The sequence below is a fragment of the Salmo salar genome, chromosome 26, assembly GCF_965601325.2.
Source record: "Salmo salar chromosome 26, fSalSal1, whole genome shotgun sequence".
Lineage (NCBI taxonomy): Eukaryota > Metazoa > Chordata > Actinopteri > Salmoniformes > Salmonidae > Salmo > Salmo salar.
The window spans coordinates 49,014,877-49,035,014 of record NC_138316.1 but is presented as its reverse complement, the minus strand read 5'-3'; the positions used below and the strand labels follow the sequence as shown (position 1 = coordinate 49,035,014).

General features: G+C 43.0%; 1 protein-coding gene across 2 annotated transcripts in view; it reads left to right on the top strand.

Annotated features, from left to right (window-relative positions):
• The window catches only part of LOC106593528 (uncharacterized), a 113,408-nt gene that overhangs the window by 78,016 nt on the left and 15,254 nt on the right, over positions 1–20,138 (top strand). Inside the window, exons 6-13 of one of the 2 annotated variants that reach the window (XM_045708675.2) lie at positions 445–585; positions 2,453–2,494; positions 3,921–3,964; positions 14,184–14,265; positions 15,458–15,598; positions 15,931–16,026; positions 18,051–18,134; positions 19,762–19,870. In XM_045708675.2, coding sequence (XP_045564631.1) covers positions 445–585; positions 2,453–2,494; positions 3,921–3,964; positions 14,184–14,265; positions 15,458–15,598; positions 15,931–16,026; positions 18,051–18,134; positions 19,762–19,870 — 739 coding nt within the window. The remainder of the gene's footprint in view (positions 1–444; positions 586–2,452; positions 2,495–3,920; positions 3,965–14,183; positions 14,266–15,457; positions 15,599–15,930; positions 16,027–18,050; positions 18,135–19,761; positions 19,871–20,138) is intronic. The other variant, XM_045708676.2, reaches the window with a different exon arrangement.

The following is a 20,138-nucleotide window of genomic DNA, read 5'->3' as shown; positions in this document are numbered from 1 at the left end:
TATCTGTCTGCAGGAGGAGAGGAAGAGGGTGTGTTCTAATGTAGTTTCTCTGTCTGCAGGAGGAGAGGAAGAGGGGGTGTTGTTCTAATGTAGTTTCTCTGTCTGCAGGAGGAGAGGAAGAGGGGGTGTTGTTCTAATGTAGTTTCTCTGTCTGCAGGAGGAGAGGAAGAGGGGGTGTTGTTCTAATGTAGTTTCTCTGTCTGCAGGAGGAGAGGAAGAGGGTGTGTTCTAATGTAGTTTCTCTGTCTGCAGGAGGAGAGGAAGAGGGGGTGTTGTTCTAATGTAGTTTCTCTGTCTGCAGGAGGAGAGGAAGAGGGTGTGTTCTAATGTAGTTTCTCTGTCTGCAGGAGGAGAGGAAGAGGGGGTGTGTTGTTCTAATGTAGTTTCTCTGTCTGCAGGAGGAGAGGAAGAGGGGGTGTTCTAATGTAGTTTCTCCGTCTACAGGAGGAGAGGAAGAGGGTGAAAGACGGGATGGAGAGTAAGAGGATGTCGGCTTCAGAGAGAAGGATGAAGAACCTCAGTATTTCCAGCATTGAGGGAGACGAGTCCTTCAGCCCCTTCAGTCCCATGAGCCCCACCTTCAAGGTACTACTGATGTCCCGGTATCTATCAATCAATCAATCGATCACATAACTTCAAGATACTTCTGATTTCCCATATCATTTACCACCATACACGTCACCTTGTCATTCACCTATCATCTAATCACATGCCCACAGATGTAGAGAACATGATTTTTATTAGAACCAAAAAGGTTTAAATTGATTTCTTCTTATACAGGATGTAGCCCCTAAAAACCTTCTAGGATGTATTTCACAGCATATCAGTCCCCTTTCTGTTCACTCTGCCATGCGGACTCACACAGTGTTACTGTGCTTGATGTAGCATGTCTGTCACTGTGTTCTGTTCCATTCTTCATGCCATCCTACCAGAAACTACTCCTTCTGTTCTACCCAGTAAGTTCTAGACTGTCTGTAAGTGTAGTGTGTCGATGGATATAACTGTGTTGGCTCTGTGATGTGAAGTGAGAGTCCTGTATGGTCTGTGGTTGTATGACAGGTAACACCAGTCTCTAGAGTCTGATATCAGTATGACTAGTCACACTGGCTTCCTTTGGTTCCGTTTTGACTTGGTTCATTTGTTTTCAGAAAATGTTTTCAACACTCTTTCTCAGACAAAATGAACCATGATAGATTTGAAACAAACCTTCTAGTCTGAGACACCTTTTACTAACTACTAAATATGATATACCTTCAGAATCAACTCCTTGATGAACAAAACAGTTTGTCTTGTCAATCTTGTCGTAGAACACAAAAGACAATGTTGACTACAGGATCACTTCTCTATATTTATTCTCTCCCTTGGTGTCATCACACCCCCACACCACCTCTCCACCTCTTGCATGTCATGTTGACACATCATCCTATATTTCTTCCCCTTGATGTTTTTTTAAGTGTGAAGAAATGCTTCCTGTGTTGACAGCATGTAGAGAGTTTTAGTCTGTGTTCTAACATCCATACTGGTCTACCTTTTAGAATCCACTATGTTACTATGGATATTGGAACAGAGCCTTTGTGTGCCTTCCAAATGGAACCCTATTCCCTTTATAGTGCACTACTGTTGACCAGGGCCCATGGGGTGCCAGAATAGGGTTCCATTGGGGACATAGATGTTGTGTTGTGCTATGTGTGTAGCTGCGTGTGGTTAGCTTTCCTTAAACACTCCAACACTTCACGGATTGTCATGGGTTAATTCATGTCTTCATGGGTTAATCCATTTTTTTATGGGTTAATTCATGGATCGTCATGGGTTAATTCATGTCTTTATGGGAAAGCACCCGACTTTCTTTTCTGGCTCACAGCTAAATAGGATGTACCATGCGTTTACATTGCTCAATAGCAACCTTGTTAATGTGCCAACTGTTCAGTCATAACCAATGAAATGACTCACTCAATCCAATTTTTTCTGTGCTTCTGTTAAACCAGTAAAGCACTAGTAATACTCCTATTACAAGTAGGAGTGGTGCAGCGGTCTAAGGCACTGCATCTCAGTGCTTGAGGCGTCACTACAGACACCCTGGTTTGATTCCAGGCTGTATCACAACCAGCCGTGATTGGGAGTTCCATAGGGCGGTGCACAATTGGCCCAGCGTCGTCAAGGTTTGGCTGGTGTAGGCCGTCATTGTAAATAAGAATTTATTCTTAACTGACTTGTCTAGTTAAATAAAGGTTCAATAAAATACATTTACATACAAATATATTTTCCTTAAAATCAATTGGACAAAACACAAAGATTTAGGAAACTATTAGGAAAATAAACCATTTCGACTGTGGAAAAGTGTTCCTCTTACTGTATGTATCTATCTGATCGAAAAGAAATTGTCTGCAGCAGTGGCATTGGCTTGTGTCTTTCCTGTCATCAATGTGCTTCCCTGTGATGTGTGTCCTTCCAGAATGACACCGAGGAGAGGATGACGTCTGAGAATACCTGCACGGTGAGTTTCACCTTGGAGACCCAGGGTTCCAGAGGACAAACGTATTTCAGAATATTTCATCCAAATCCAAATTATTCTGTGTTGTTTTAGATTCTGTCCCCCCGTTAGATTCTGTTCCCTGTTTGCTTTTATAACTAAACAGAAAGGAAAAAGTTCTAATAAATCTCAAGGAATCATCAGCATGATATTTGTTGTTGTATATGACGCATTACTACAGAGATCTGGATCGATTTTTACTTCAAATGTGATACAAAAGTTTGGTGCTTCCTAATCTGAAGGGGGAAACATAATATAACAGAACACAGAATGATTATTTTTATGTGGATTAAAGGTTCTGGAACATTGACCCCATGCAGGGGTCATTCCAGGTTAAAGGTCACCATGGGGTCAACTGTGACACAAAGGTTCCGTTCTGTTGTGTTCTGTGTGGTCGTAACGTGACACCACTTGTCAGCTGTCTGTCTTTTTGATGTCATTCTGCGCTTCATACAAACTCAGCTCTTGTTTCTAGCCTGGTCCCAGATCTGTTTGTGCTGTCTTGCCAAATATAGACATTGTCATGCATCAATGACGATATGAGTTGGCAAGACAACCCAAACAGATCCGGGAAAAAGCGATCCTGTTTCACCTTCCCTCCAAAGACATTCTGAGCCGTTGTTACTACATCAGCAACAGGAAGGTGTCCATATTATGAGCCATGCTGATGGGTAATATATTGACAACTTAAAGGGGAAGATTGTTCCTTTCAACTTACTGTGTGCCCCCTACATACACCTTTAACAGGTCATGACAGTATCATACACCTTTAACAGGTCATGACAGTATCATACACCTTTAACAGGTCATGACAGTATCATACACCTTTAACAGGTCATGACAGTATCATACACCTTTAACAGGTCATGACAGTATCATACACCTTTAACAGGTCATGACAGTATCATACACCTTTAACAGGTCATGACAGTATTATACACCTTTAACAGGTCAGACAGTATTATACACCTTTAACAGGTCATGACAGTATCATACACCTTTAACAGGTCATGACAGTATTATACACCTTTAACAGGTCATGACAGTATCATACACCTTTAACAGGTCATGACAATATTATATACCTTTAACAGGTCATGACAGTATAAACCACAAATGCTTTAACGAGAAGGAATGCTTTGGAATTGTAGGAATACTCTGTATTGATAATGTAGGGCTACTGTAGATAAATAATGGTGGGCTACTGTAGATTGATAATGTAGGGCTACTGTAGATTGATAATGTAGGGCTACTATAGATAAATAATGTAGGGCTACTGTAGATTGATAATGTAGGGCTACTGTAGATTGAAGTTGTTAGCAGTTATGCTAGGTAGCTTCAGATATATTATCTCACAATACAAACCCAGTGTACTTGTTCCCCTCCTCAGATCAACGAGAGGACTGAGTCTCTCAACCGCTCTTTGCAGAAAAGGTGAGTGAAAATATCTGAAGTCAAATAGTTGACTTTCTTCATGAGCAGAATGTAATAAAGTAGACAAACTGTTCTCTAATTAGCGAAATAGAAAAGCAGGGATTTGGCAGGCGCTACGCTCTCTCTCTCTCTCTCTCTCTCTCTCTCTCTGTCTCTCTGTCTCTCTGTCTCTCTGTCTCTCTCTCTGTCTCTCTGTCTCTCTTTGTTGCATCACCTCTTTGTCAGTGATGATTTATGCGTACTAAGTCAAACCAGATGTGTTTTCTTTGGTGGCTGCTGGTAAGATAGATGGGCGATATGCTTCCAGAGGAGCCTCGCGCTGAGATAGATTAGATATCTGATCCTATAGCAGCCGTGTGGTGGAATACATTAGATATCTGATCCTATAGCAGCCGTGTGGTGGAATACATTAGATATCTGATCCTATAGCAGCCGTGTGGTGGAATACATTACATATCTGATCCTATAGCAGCCGTGTGGTGGAATACATTACATATCTGATCATAAAGCAGCTGTGTGGTTAGATAGATACACCCTAACACTCGTATAGCCGGTGCAACAGGTACGCTCCTCATGGTGAGATAGAGATAGTACGCTCATGTAGCAGCCGCCAGGCTCCTTTCTGTCTGCAGCTGTCCATTACTGATGCTAACTGGCTCCACCTCTACCCTGCTGTCCCGCTGTGGGATATAGAAAGGGATTCATATTGGGATAGCAGCTTTAAATCAGACATAGAAAAGCCATGAGGACTTTTATGATAGTGTTGTGTTTTTTTGTTCGTCCCCAGAGAATGGTGAGAGAGAGGAATTAGCTAGGAGTCTGAGGTTCTTAAGACAGAGAATGGTGAGAGAGAGGAATTAGCTAGGAGTCTGAGGGCCTTATTAAGACAGAGAATGGTGAGAGAGAGGAATTAGCTAGGAGTCTGAGGGCCTTAAGACAGAGAATGGTGAGAGAGAGGAATTAGCTAGGAGTCTGAGGGCCTTATTAAGACAGAGAATGGTGAGGGATAGCATTAACTAGGAGTCTGAGGGCCTTACGACAGAGAATGGTGAGGGAGAGGAATTAGCTAGGAGTCTGAGGGCCTTATTAAGACAGAGAATGGTGAGAGAGAGGAATTAGCTAAGAGTCTGAGGGCCTTAAGACAGAGAATGGTGAGGGATAGCATTAACTAGGAGTCTGAGGGCCTTATTAAGACAGAGAATGGTGAGGGATAGCATTAACTAGGAGTCTGAGGGCCTTACGACAGAGAATGGTGAGGGAGAGGAATTAGCTAGGAGTCTGAGGGCCTTATTAAGACAGAGAATGGTGAGAGAGAGGAATTAGCTAGGAGTCTGAGGGCCTTAAGACAGAGAATGGTGAGGGATAGCATTAACTAGGAGTCTGAGGGCCTTATTAAGACAGAGAATGGTGAGGGATAGCATTAACTAGGAGTCTGAGGTTCTTAAGACAGAGAATGGTGAGGGATAGCATTAACTAGGAGTCTGAGGTTCTTAAGACAGAGAATGGTGAGGGATAGCATTAACTAGGAGTCTGAGGGCCTTATTAAGACAGAGAATGGTGAGGGATAGCACTAACTAGGAGTCTGAGGTTCTTAAGACAGAGAATGGTGAGGGATAGCATTAACTAGGAGTCTGAGGGCCTTATTAAGACAGAGAATGGTGAGGGATAGCATTAGCTAGGAGTCTGAGGGCCTTATTAAGACAGAGAATGGTGAGGGATAGCATTAACTAGGAGTCTGAGGGCCTTATTAAGACAGAGAATGGTGAGGGATAGCATTAACTAGGAGTCTGAGGGCCTTATTAAGACAGAGAATGGTGAGGGATAGCATTAACTAGGAGTCTGAGGGCCTTATTAAGAGATGAAATCATCAGGTGAGCTGGTGTTTTATTGCCTCTCTGTTTCCCATCCGTCAGAGGACACACACACACACACATAAACATGCACGCAGGCACACACACTCACACACACACACACTTGTAAGAGGGAACATTGCGTGAGGATAATAGCCCCTTTCATAAAATGTGAACATGATGGAACGCATCATCAGAGAGTCAATGACATCATCGTAACTAATGGTAACCCAAACACCCTCAACACAAAACATCTGTCACTGTCTCTGTTGGTGGAAGACACTGCTAATAAAGTTTAAAGATTTCCGGTGTCACATTTATCTGGCCAAAATCAGAGGGACAGGAAGATATTATATTAAAGCAGATGGAAGACATCACTGTTTAGAGGATCTCTGATATTGTCTATAGATATTATATTAAAGCAGGTGGAAGACATCACTGTTTAGAGGATCTCTGATATAGTCTATAGATATTATATTAAAGCAGGTGGAAGACATCACTGTTTAGAGGATCTCTGATATTGTCTATAGATATTATATTAAAGCAGGTGGAAGACATCACTGTTTAGAGGATAGTCTGTGTTGATACAGTTGAAGTCGGAAGTTTACATACAGCTCAGCCAAATACATTCAAACTCCATTTTTCACAATTCCTGACATTTAATCCTAGTAAATATTCCCTGTCCTAGATCAGTTAGGATCACCACTTTATTTTAAGAATGTGAAATGTCAGAATAATAGTAGAAAGAATGATTGATTTCAGCTTTTATTTCTTTCATCACATTCCCAGTGGGTCAGAAGTTTACATACGCTCAATTAGTATTTGGTAGTATTGCCTTTAAATTGTTTAACTTGGGTCAAACGTTTCAGGTAGCCTTCCACAAGCTTCCCACAATATGTTGGGTGAATTTTGGCCCATTCCTCCTGACAGAGCTGGTGTAACTGAGTCAGGTTTGTAGGCCTCCTTGCTCGCACACAATTTTTCAGTTCTGCCCACAAATTTTCTTTAGGATTGAGGTCAGGGCTTTGTGATGGCCACTCCAATACCTAGACTTTGTTGTCCTTAAGACATTTTTAAGCCATAACTTTGGAAGTATGCTTGGGGTCATTGTTCATTTGGAAGACCCATTTGCGACCAAGCTTTAACTTCCTGACTGATGTCTTGAGATGTTGCTTCAATATATCCACATCATTTTCCTTCCTCATGATGCTATTTCTTTTGTGAAGTGCACCAGTCCCTCCTGCAGCAAAGCACCCCCACAACATGATGCTGCCACCCCCGTGCTTCACGGTTGGATGGTGTTCTTCGGCTTGCAAGCCTCCCCCTTTTTCCTCCAAACATAACGATGGTCATTATGGCCAAACAGTTCTATTTTTGTTTCATCAGACCAGAGGACATTTCTCCAAAAAGTACGATCTTTGTCCCCATGTGCAGTTGCAAACCATAGTCTGGCTTTTTATGGCGGTTTTGGAGCAGTGGCTTCTTCCCTGCTGAGCAGCCTTTCAGGTTATGTCGATATAGGACTTGTTTTACTGTGGATATAGATACTTTTGTACCTGTTTCCTCCAGCATCTTCACAAGGTCCTTTGCTATTGTTCTGGGATTGAATTGCACTTTTCGCACCAAAGTACGTTCGTCTCTTGGAGACAGAAGGCCTCCTTCCTGAGTGGTATGACGGCTGTGTGGTCCCATGGTGTTTAAACTTGCGTACTATTGTTTGTACAGATGAGCATGGTACCTTCAGGCGTTGGACCAGACTTGTGGAGGTCTACAATTTTTCTTCTGAGGTCTTGACTGATTTCTTTTGATTTTCCCATGATGTCAAGCAAAGAGGCACTGAGTTCGAAGGTATGCCTTGAAATACATCCACAGGTACACCTCCAATTGACTCAAATTATGTCAATTAGGATATCAGAAGCTTCTAAAGCCATGACATCATTTTCTGGAATTTTCCAAGCTGTTTAAAGGCAGTCAACTTAGTGTATGTAAACGTCTGACTCACTGGAATTGTGATACAGTGAATTATAAGTGAAGTAATCTGTCTGTAAACAATTGTTGGAAAAATTACTTGCGTCATGCACAAAGTAGATGTCCTAACCGACTTGCCAAAACTAGTTTGTTAACAAGAAATCTGTGGAGTGGTTGAAAACGAGTTTTAATGACTCCAACCTAAGTGTATGTAAACTTCTGACTTCAACTGTATGTGGTCTAGTCTGTTTGACATTTCCAGATATAGTCTGTGTTTATATGTGGTCTAGTCTGTTAGACATCCTGGTCAGACTAGAGAGGTCCTGCTCCTCTGGCTGGGCAGTGAGCTCCTGGTCAGACTAGAGACGTCCTGCTCCTCTGGCTGGGCAGTGAGCTCCTGGTCAGACTAGAGATGTCCTGCTCCTCTGGCTGGGCAGTGAGCTCCTGGTCAGACTAGAGACGTCCTGCTCCACTGGCTGGGCAGTGAGCTCCTGTGCTACAGCCAATGTAAATGGAGCTGGTTGGGTTAAACCACACTTGCGTGAAGCAAGAGTAATGCTTGTGGCATGCAGGAGGCCTGGTCTCAGACAAGTGTTCAAACGTTTTAGGTTGACTTGGAAGAAGAGCATAGGGAGTATAAGTCTACTATCACTTTATTTAGTATATGACCCACAGGAATCTTTAGCCATACCCAAAATAGCCATCAAAGGAGTGTGGATTCATTACATGTCTTAAGTATTAGCTATAGCTTTACTTAGCAATGAAATATGCAACCCTAACCCTACCTCAGGGTACAATCAACCCTAACCCTACCTCAGAGTACTGTCAACCCTAACCCTACCTCAGGGTACTATCAACCCTAACCCTAACCCTACCTCAGGGTACTATCAACCCTAACCCTACCTCAGGGTACTATCAACCCTAACCCTACCTCAGGGTACTGTCAACTCTAACCCTACCTCAGGGTACTGTCAACTCTAACCCTATCTCAGGTTACTGTCAACCCTAACCCTACCTCAGGGTACTATCAACCCTAACCCTATCTCAGGTTACTGTCAACCCTAACCCTACCTCAGGGTACTATCAACCCTAACCCTATCTCAGGTTACTGTCAACCCTAACCCTACCTCAGGGTACTATCAACCCTAACCCTATCTCAGAGTACTGTCAACCCTAACCCTACCTCAGGGTACTATCAACCCTAACCCTACCTCAGGGTACTATCAACCCTAACCCTACCTCAACCCTAACCCTACCTCAGGTTTATCAACCCTGACCCTACCTCAAGGTACTGTCAACCCTAACCCTACCTCAGGGTACTATCAACCCTAACCCTACCTCAGGGTACTATCAACCCTAACCCTACCTCAGGGTACTATCAACCCTAACCCTAACCCTACCTCAGAGTACTATCATTCCTAACCCTAACCCTACCTCAGGGTACTATCAACCCTAACCCTACCTCAAGGTACTGTCAACCCTAACCCTACCTCAGGGTACTATCAACCCTAACCCTAACCCTACCTCAGAGTACTGTCAACTCTAACCCTACCTCAGGGTACTATCAACCCTAACCCAACCTCAGGGTACTATCAACCCTAACCCTACCTCAGGGTACTATCAACCCTAACCCTACCTCAGGGTACTGTCAATCCTAACCCTAACCCTACCTCAGAGTACAATCAACTCTAACCCTACCTCAGAGTACTATCATTTTCATTTTCACTGGCTAACGTTGAAGTTCAGCTAGCCACGGTTAGCTGTCCTCAGCTATCCATTAGCTCGAAAAGCTATCGGCAGTTTTTGTACAGCGCGACTCAGACCAGAGCATACCGGACCTATTCTCTCTCCTTTCCCCGATTTCTACCGCAGGCTCTGGACATTTACACCTGGATCTTGCAGCTAAATAGCTGCTACCTGAGTGACTATTGGCAACGTCGGTCACGGAATTAACACACATTATTACGGAGCTAGCCAGCTAGCCAGCTGAAGAGTTCCGTCAGCCACTCCTGGGCTATTCCTGAGCTAGCCAGCTGAAGTGTCTCCTGGGCTACAACTCACCTATCCTGACCCGTTTTACCGTTTACCTGACCCGTTTACATCGGGTCTTCACGACTGGACCACCGACGTTATCTGCCCGAGGGAGTTATCCAACTGGCCCCTCCGTCGCGACGTAACCTGATCGCCCATCTGCGGCCGGCTAATCGTTAGCTGTCTTTTCGGCTGCGATCTGAATAGGTCTATCGGACACTTTTCTTGGGCCACTATAACTAACTATTTTGCCAACTTGGACAGGTCCCCCCTTCCACACGGAACCCCACTAACCAACTGACGGAAATGCACGAGGTGGCTAAAAACAGACCTGCCTCCCATCTTCCACCAGCTTGCTACCTATGGCCCGGCTAGCTGTCTGAATCTCACTGGACCCTTTGATCACTCGGCTAAGCATGCCTCTCCTTAATGTCAATATGCATTGTCCATTGCTGTTCTGGTTAGTGTTTATTGGCTTATTTCACTGTAGAGCCTCTAGCCCTGCTCATTATACCTTATCCAACCTCTCAGTTCCTCCACCCACACATGCTATGACATCTTCTGGTTTCAATGATGTTTCTAGAGACAATATCTCTCTCATAATCACTAAATGCCTAGGTTTACCTCCTCTGTACTCACATCCCACCATACCTTTGTCTGTACATTATACCTTGAAGCTATTGTATCGCCCCCAGAAACCTGCTCCTTTTTCTCTCTATTCTGGACGTCACAGACGACCAATTCTTATAGCTTTTAGCCGTACCCTCATACTTATCCTTCTCTGCTCCTCTGGGGATGTAGAGGTGAATCCAGGCCCTGCAGTGCCTGGCTCCACTCCTACTCCCCAGGCGCTCTCTTTTGATGACTTCTGTAACCGTAATAACCTTGGTTTCATGCATGTTAACATTAGAAGCCTCCTCCCTAAGTTTGTTTTATTCACTGCTTTAGCACACTCTGCCAACCCGGATGTCCTAGCTGTGTCTGAATCTTGGCTTAGGAAGTCCACCAAAAACTCTGAAATCTTCATCCCTAACTACAACGTTTTCAGACAAGATAGAACGACCAAAGGGGGCGGTGTTGCAATCTACTGCAGAGATAGCCTGCAGAGTTCTGTCCTGCTATCTAGGTCTGTACCCAAACAATTTGAACTTCTACTTTTAAAAATCCACCTCTCCAAAAACAAGTCTCTCACCGTTGCCGCCTGCTATAGACCCCCCTCGGCCCCTAGCTGTGCTCTGGACACCATATGTGAACTGATTGCCCCCCATCTATCTTCAGAGCTCGTGCTACTAGGTGACCTAAACTGGGACATGCTTAACACCCCAGCCATCCTACAATCCAAGCTTGATGCCCTCAATCTCACACAAATTATTAATGAACCCACCAGGTACAACCCCAAAGCCGCAAACACTGGCACCCTCATAGATATCATCCTAACCAACGTGCCCTCTAAATACACCTCTGCTGTTTTCAACCAAGATCTCAGGGATCACTGCCTCATTGCCTGCACCCGTAATGGGTCAGCAGTCAAACGACCTCCACTCATCACCTTCAAACGCTCCCAGAAACATTTCAACGAGCAAGCCTTTCTAATCGACCTGGCCCTGGTATCCTGGAAGGATATTGACCTCATCCCGTCAGTAGAGGATGCCTGGTTATTTTTTTTAAATGCCTGCCTCTCCATCTTAAATAAGCATGCCCCTTTCAAGAAATTTAGAACCAGGAACAGATATAGCCCTTGGTTCTCCCCAGACCTGACTGCCCTTAACCAACACAAAAATATCCTGTGGCGTTCTGCATTAGCATCCAACTGCCCCCGCGATATGCAACTTTTTAGGGAAGTTAGAAACCAATACACACAGGCAGTTAGAAACGCCAAGGCTAGCTTTTTCAAACAGAAATTTGCTTCGTGCAACTCCAACTCTAAAAAGTTCTGGGACATTGTAAAGTCCATGGAGAATAAGAACACCTCCTCCCAACTGCCCACTGCACTGAGGATAGGAAACTCTGTCACCACCGATAAGCCCACTATAATAAGCATTTTTCTACGGCTGGCCATGCTTTCCACCTAACTACTCCTACTGCATCCAACAGCACTGCACCCCCCACAGCTACTCACCCAAGCCTCCCCCATTTCTCCTTCTCCCAAATCCATTCAGCTGATGTTCTGAAAGAGCTGCAAAATCTGGACCCCTACAAATCAGCTGGGCTTGACAATCTGGACCCTTTCTTTCTAAAATTATCTGCCGAAATTATTGCAACCCCTATTACTAGCCTGTTCAACCTCTCTTTCGTGTCGTCTGAGATTCCCATAGATTGGAAAGCAGCTGCTGTCATCCCCCTCTTCAAAGGAGGTGACACTCTTGACCCAAATTGCTACAGACCTATATCCATCCTACCCTGCCTTTCTAAGGTCTTCGAAAGCCAAGTCAACAAACAGATTACCGACCATTTCGAATCCCACCGCACCCTCTCCGCTATGCAATCTGGTTTCAGAGCTGGTCATGGGTGCACCTCAGCCACGCTCAAGGTCCTAAACGACATCGTAACCGCCATCGATAAGAAACAATACTGTGCTGCCGTATTCATTGACCTGGCCAAAGCTTTTGACTCTGTTAATCACCACATCCTCATCGGCAGACTCAGTAGGCTTGGTTTCTCAAACGATTGCGTCGCCTGGTTCACCAACTACTTCTCTGACAGAGTTCAGTGTGTCAAATCGGAGGGCCTACTGTCTGGACCTCTGGCAGTCTCTATGGGGGTACCACAGGGTTCAATTCTTGGGCCAACTCTTTTCTCTGTATACATAAATGATGTCGCTCTTGCTGCTGGTGAATCTCTGATCCACCTCTACGCAGACGACACCATTCTGTACACTTCTGGCCCTTCTTTGGACACTGTGTTAACAACCCTCCAGACGAGCTTCAATGCCATTCAACTCTCCTTCCGTGGTCTCCAACTGCTCCTAAACACAAGTATAACTAAATGCATGCTCTTCAACCGATCGCTGCCTGACCTGCCCGCCTGTCCAGCATCACTTCTCTGGACGGTTCTAACTTAGAATTTGTGGACAACTACAAATACCTAGGTGTCTGATTAGACTGTAAACTCTCCTTCCAGACTCACATCAATCATCTCCAATCCAAAGTGAAATCTCGAATTGGCTTCCTATTTCGCAACAAATCATCCTTCACTCATGCTGCCAAACATACCCTCGTAAAACTGACCATCCTACCAATCCTCGACTTTGGCGATGTCATTTACAAAATAGCCTCCAATACCCTACTCAACAAGCTGGATGCAGTCTATCACAGTGCCATCCGTTTTGTCACCAAAGCCCCATATACTACCCACCACTGCGACCTGTACGCTCTCGTTGGCTGGCCTTCGCTTCATAATCGTCGCCAAACACATTGGCTCCAGGTCATCTACAAGACCCTGCTAGGTAAAGTCCCCCCTTATCTCCGCTCACTGGTCACCATAGCAGCACCCACCTGTAGCACGCGCTCCAGCAGGTATATCTCTCTGGTCACCCCTAAAGCCAACTCCTCCTTTGATCGTCTCTCCTTCCAGTTCTCTGCTGCCAATGACTGGAACGAACTACAAAAATCTCTGAAACTGGAAACACTTACCTCCCTCACTAGCTTTAAGCACCAGCTGTCAGAGCAGCTCACAGATCACTGCACCTGTACATAGCCCATCTATAATTTTGCCCAAACTACTACCTCTTCCCTTACTGTATTCATTTCTTTTATTTATTTTGCTGCTTTGCACCATATTATTTATATTTTAACTTTGAACTTTCTTCAAACTACAAATCTACCATTCCAGTGTTTTTCTTGCTATACTTTATTTACTTTGCCACCATGGCATTTTTTTGCCTTTACCTCCCTTATCTCACATCATTTGCTCACATTGTATATAGTCTTATTTTTTTTCTACTGCATCATTGATTGTATGTTGTTTTACTCCATGTGTAACTCTGTGTTTTTGTATGTTGTCGAACTGCTTTGCTTTATCTTGGCCAGGTCGCAATTGTAAATGAGAACTTGTTCTCAACTTGCCTACCTGGTTAAATAAAGGTGAAATAAATAAATAAAAAATCCTAACCCTACCCCTACCTCAGAGTACTATCAATCCTAACCCTAACCCTACCTTAGATTACTATCAATCCTAACCCTAACCCTACCTCAGAGGACTATCAATCCTAACCCTACCTCAGAGGACTATCAATCCTACCCCTACCTCAGAGTACTATCAACCCTAACCCTAACCCTACCTTAGAGTACTATCAATCCTAACCCTAACCCTACCTCAGAGGACTATGAAAGAATGATCTTCATTGAATAATATGTCTTGTTTTAAAACAGTAACAGCATCAAGAAGACACAGCCTCCCATCCCCATCTCCAAGATCGACAACAGGCTGGAACAGTACACTCATGCCATAGAGGTATACTATGCTGTACTTCACTATACTTTACAATATTATACTATACCTTACCATGCATTGCAATACTATACTATGCCTTACTATACCTTAAAATACTTTACTATGCTTTGCTATACTTTACTATACTTTGTTGTACTTTACTATGCTTTACTATACCGTACTATACGTTATAATGTTTTACTATACTATACGTTACTATACGTTACTATACTTTACTATGCGTTACTATACTATACTATACTTTAATATAATTTACAATACTTTGCAATAGTTTAAAATACTTTACAATACTGTACTTTTCTATACCTCACTGTGCTTTACTATACTATACTGTTCTTTACTATACTTTACTATGTTTTACTATGCTTCACTATGCTTTACTGTACTTTACTATACTTTACTATTCTTTACTTTACTTTACTATACCGTACTATACGTTATAATGTTTTACTATACTTTACTATACTTTACTATGCTTTGCTATACTTTACTATGCTTTACTATACCGTACTATACTTTATAATGTTTTACTATACTTTACTATACTTTACTATGCGTTACTATACTATACTATACTTTACTATATCGTACTATACGTTATAATGTTTTACTATACTTTACTATACTTTACTATAATTTACAATACTTTACAATAGTTTAAAATACTTTACAATACTGTACTTTACTATACCTTACTGTGCTTTACTATACTATACTGTTCTTTACTATACTTTACTATGTTTTACTATGCTTCACTATGCTTTACTGTACTTTACTATACTTTACTATACTATTCTTTACTTTACTGTGCTTTACTGTAATATACTATTAAGTACTGTAATATGCTACACTATACGAAATTATACTGTACTATTGTTTTCCAACTCCAGTGCTCCAGTTCCTCCAACAGCTCACATTAGGAGTCCCAGAGTTGATTAACACTGTACTGTATTATACTAATCTACTGCTATCTTACATCCTCTGAGTTTTCATCCCCTGTACGACCGATAACATTTAAAGCTACTCCTTTATTTAACTGAACTTAAACCATAACGCAGGAGTGGCCAAGCCTCCCCCGAACAGAGAGAAACTGGCTATGCAGGCTTTTTCTTTAGCCCTGTTTAACAACACAGTGTAACCAATTCAGTCCAGACAGTAAACGGAAGTTAACGGTCATGTCCCATCTGTCCAGACGTCCTCTAAGGAAGCCAAGGCAGCCAGGCAGCAGGCTCTGATGGACCTGCCCAGCCCCACTGAGCCTGTGGCCTCCAAGAAGAACCTGTTTGAGGCCGGGGAAGCTTGGAGCCAGACCCCCAGGGAAACACCTTCCAAGGTAGGGAAAGATGACATACGGACAGCCATTGTCTTTGAGCAGGGGGCTGGATATCCAAACGTATTCAGTTGATGAACTCAATCATCAAATTAATCATAACACAAAAGTAGCGTTTATACCTTACCTTATTCGATTTTTTTGACGGGGAAAAATGTGCAGTATTCAACATTTCTGTCAACGTGCCAGATTTCGCAAGTTGGTTCATTTTCCTCTGTAGTCCATAAATCAGTGACTTAATGGAAAATGCTTTTGCACCTTTTGAATAGGAAATAGGGTGCCATTTGTTATGTTAATACACAACTTCATCATGATTCATCATCTGTGTTTCTCAGGATACAGAGGGTCTGAACGTAGGCGTGGCCGACCTCATCCACCAATGGGTGAAAGGGAACCCAGACGGAAGCTGCAAAAGCCTCTCCAAGCCAGCAGTGAGTAACAACAGTCACCTGTCTTTCCCAATGCTCTCAGAGATACTCACAATGACTTAGTTACGTCAGAGCTACTCACAATGACTTAGTTACATCAGAGCTACTCACGATGACTTAGTTACATCAGAGCTACTCACGATGACTTAGTTACATCAGAGCTATTCACGATGACTTAGTTACATCAGAGCTACTCACGATGACTTAGTTACATCAGAGCTACTCACGATGACTTAGTTACGTCAGAGCTACTCACGATGACTTAGTTACGTCAGAGCTACTCACGATGACTTAGTTACATCAGAGCTATTCACGATGACTTAGTTACGTCAGAGCTACTCACGATGACTTAGTTACGTCAGAGCTACTCACGATGACTTAGTTACGTCAGACCTACTGACGATGACTTAGTTACATCAGAGCTACTCACGATGACTTAGTTACATCAGAGCTACTCACGATGACTTAGTTACATCAGAGCTACTCACGACGACTTGTTACGTCAGAGCTACTCACGATGACTTAGTTACATCAGAGCTACTCACGATGACTTAGTTACATCAGAGCTACTCACGATGACTTAGTTACGTCAGAGCTACTCACGATGACTTAGTTACGTCAGAGCTACTCACGATGACTTAGTTACGTCAGAGCTACTCACGATGACTTAGTTACATCAGAGCTACTCACGATGACTTAGTTACGTCAGAGCTACTCACGATGACTTAGTTACGTCAGAGCTACTCACGATGACTTAGTTACGTCAATACGACAAGTCGACAACAGTTACGACTCAGTTACGACTCAGGTACGACTCAGTTATGACTCAGTGACGACTCAGGTACGACTCATACTAAATATCTATCCAACTTTGAAATGGTCAACTGTAGAACTACGTCAGGAGTGGCCTCCTCCTGATGGCTAAGGGGTGTGGAGGCTTTTGCTCCAACACTGCTGTAACACTCCTGATTCAGCTAATAAGGCTTCTGATTAGAAGCTTATTTTCTGGATCGGGTGTGTTGGAGCAGGGTTGGAGTAAAAGCCTGCACACCCAACAGTCCTCCGCGACAGCTACTTGTGAATCCGTTGATCTGTCATGTAGTTGAAGTGAAACTTAACTCAGCTCACTGGTATGTCAATCTTGACAATTCTGTTGCTGCACCTTCTCTTCTTCTTCTCCTTCTTCTCCTTATTTTTCTCCTTCTCCTTCTTCTCTTTCTCCTTCTCCTTCTCCTTCTCCTTCTTCTCCTTCTCCTTCTCCTTCTTCTCCTTCTCCTTCTCCTTCTTCTCCTTCTCCTTCTCCTTCTCCTTCTCCTTCTCCTTCTCCTTCTCCTTCTTCTTCTCCTTCTCCTTCTCCTTCTCCTTCTCCTTCTCCTTCTCCTTCTTCTTCTCCTTCTCCTTCTTCTCCTTATTTTTCTCCTTCTCCTTCTTCTCCTTCTCCTTCTCCTTCTCCTTCTTCTCCTTATCCTTCTCCTTCTCCTTCTTCTTCTTCTTCTCCTTCTCCTTCTTCTTCTCCTTCTTCTTCTCCTTCTCAGTTTTCAACTGTCTTCCTACATCTCTGGTACATTCTAATCTGTCCCTTCTTCAAGGTAACTGTTCTCCGTCTTTCCTTCATATCTAACATATATGTGAATATATTACCACCCTATGGCTTTATCATCAGTCTCATATGTAGGCCTACTTTATCAATGTCAAGTCAGACACGTATTGTCATATTGTATTTCCCAGGATATATCGTGTCTGGCGATTGTACTATTTCTATAAAACGCTGCCCCCTGTAGGGGGATGTTAGTATAGCAGAGTAATAATCAAACCCAACCTCTCTCTCCTGATTGGTACAGTAGCCTCTGTATCTACATTCATGACACAATATTATCTGCAGTAGCTTGAATAAGATTTAATCCGCTATCGGTTCGTGTTCTATATATTTGTATTGATAACACCGTAAAGCACAGGAGTGACAGAAGGGTATTAACGTGTTGATGTGTGTATCTTCTCTAATGGTTCATGTGTGTTTGTTCTGTCAGGAGGTGAAGGCTGGTGATGTTCTGAGCAAGAAGAACCTCTGGGAGAATCTAGGAGACTCTTCACCGGCTGGGAGAGCAGGGAAGGTAGTGTAGGCTTAAATCCAATTAACAAATCCATTCATTCATTCAACTACATAATATATACAGTGCATTCGGAAAGTATTCTGAGCCCTTAGATTTTTCTAAATGTTGTTATGTTACAGCCTTATGATTTGCAAATGTATTAAAAATTTAAAACATAAGTATTCAGACCCTTTGCTATGAGACTCGAAATTGACCTCAGGTGGCCACCTGTGGTAAATTCAATTTATTGGACATGATTTGTAAAGGTACACACCTGTCTATAAAAGGTCCCACAGTTGACAGTACATGTCAGAGCAAAAACCATGCCACGAGGTCGAAGGAATTGCCTGTAGAACTCCGAGACAGGATTGTGTTGAGGCACAGATCTGGGAAAGGGTACAAAAAAATTCTGTAGCATTGAAGGTCCCCAAGAACACAGTGGCCTCCATCATTCAAGTTTGGAACCACCAAGACTCTTCCTAGAGATGGCCGACGGGGGAGAATGGCCTTGGTCAGGGATGTGACCAAGAACCCGATGGTCACTCTGACAGAGCTCCATAGTTCCTTTGTGGAGATGGGAGAACCTTCCAGAAGGACAACCATCTCTTCAGCACTCCACCAATCAGGCCTTTATGGTAGAGTGGCCAGATGAAGCCACTCCTCAGTAAATGACAGCCCACTTGGAGTTTGCCAAAAGGCACCTAAAGGACTCTCAGACCATCTGAAACAAGATTCTCTGGTCTGATGCAACCAAGATTGAACTCTTTTACCTGAATGCCAAGTGGAAACCTGGCACCATCCGTACAATGAAGCATGGTGGTGGCAGCATCATGCTGTGGGGAGGTTTTTCAGCGGCAAGGACTGGGAGACTAGTCAGGATCGAGGGAAAGATGAGCGGATCAAATTACAGAGCGATCCTTGATGAAAACCTGCTCCAGAGTGCTCAGGACCTCAGACTGGGGCGAAGGTTCACCTTCCAACAGGACAACGGCCCTAAGGACGCAGCCAAGACAACACAGGAGTGGTTTCTGGACAAGTCTCAGAATGTGCTTGAGTGGCCAAGCCAGAGCTTGGACTTGAACCCAATCAAACATCTCTGGAGAGACCTGAAAATAGCTGTGCAGCGACGCTCCCCATCCAACCTGACAGAACTTGAGAGGATCTTCAGAGAAGAATGGGAGAAACTCCCCAAGTACAGGTGTGCCAAGCATATAGCGTCATACCCATGAAGACTCAAGGCTGTAATCTCTGCCAAAGGAGCTTCAACAAAGTACTGCGTAAAGGGTCTGAATACTTATGTAAATGTGATATTTCAGATTTTTTTATAAATGTGCAAAGATTTCCAAAAACCTGTTTTTGCTTTGTCGTTATTGATGAGGGAAAAAAAAAAACATTTAATCCATTTTAGAATAAGGCTGTAATGTAACAACATTTTGAAAATGTCAAGAGGTCTGAATACTTTCCGAGTGCACTGTATGAGGTCTGTTATTCAATTGGTGGATTATATTCAAAACAAATAGCTGTCAACACAAAGGTGTATGAAACTTTTGAATATAATTGGTACTTAAAATAATACATTGAAATTATACATGCCTGCATTTGTACAAATATAATATTTTTTTCACTGCAATATTGAACTCTTTTCTAGGGAGCTTCCTCTGGTAAAAAGTACAAATTTGTGATGATGACTCACGGCAAGTATGAGAAGGTTGCCATCGGTGATGAGGATTACAACGAGCACACAAACGGAAAATCAAGTAAGACTCACTTACATCCCATATTTACTTAAAAAAGAGAAAATGGCAGCTACATCCCATATTTACTTAAAAAAAAGAAAATTGCAGCTACATCCCATATTTACTTTAATTAAAAAAATGGCAGCTACATCACATATTTACTTTAAAAAAAGAAAATGGCAGCTACATCCCATATTTACTTTTTTTTTTAAATGGCAGCTACATCCCATATTTACTTTTAAAAAAAAGAAAATGGCAGCTGTGGATGTGTAGATGTTGGCTTTGTGTA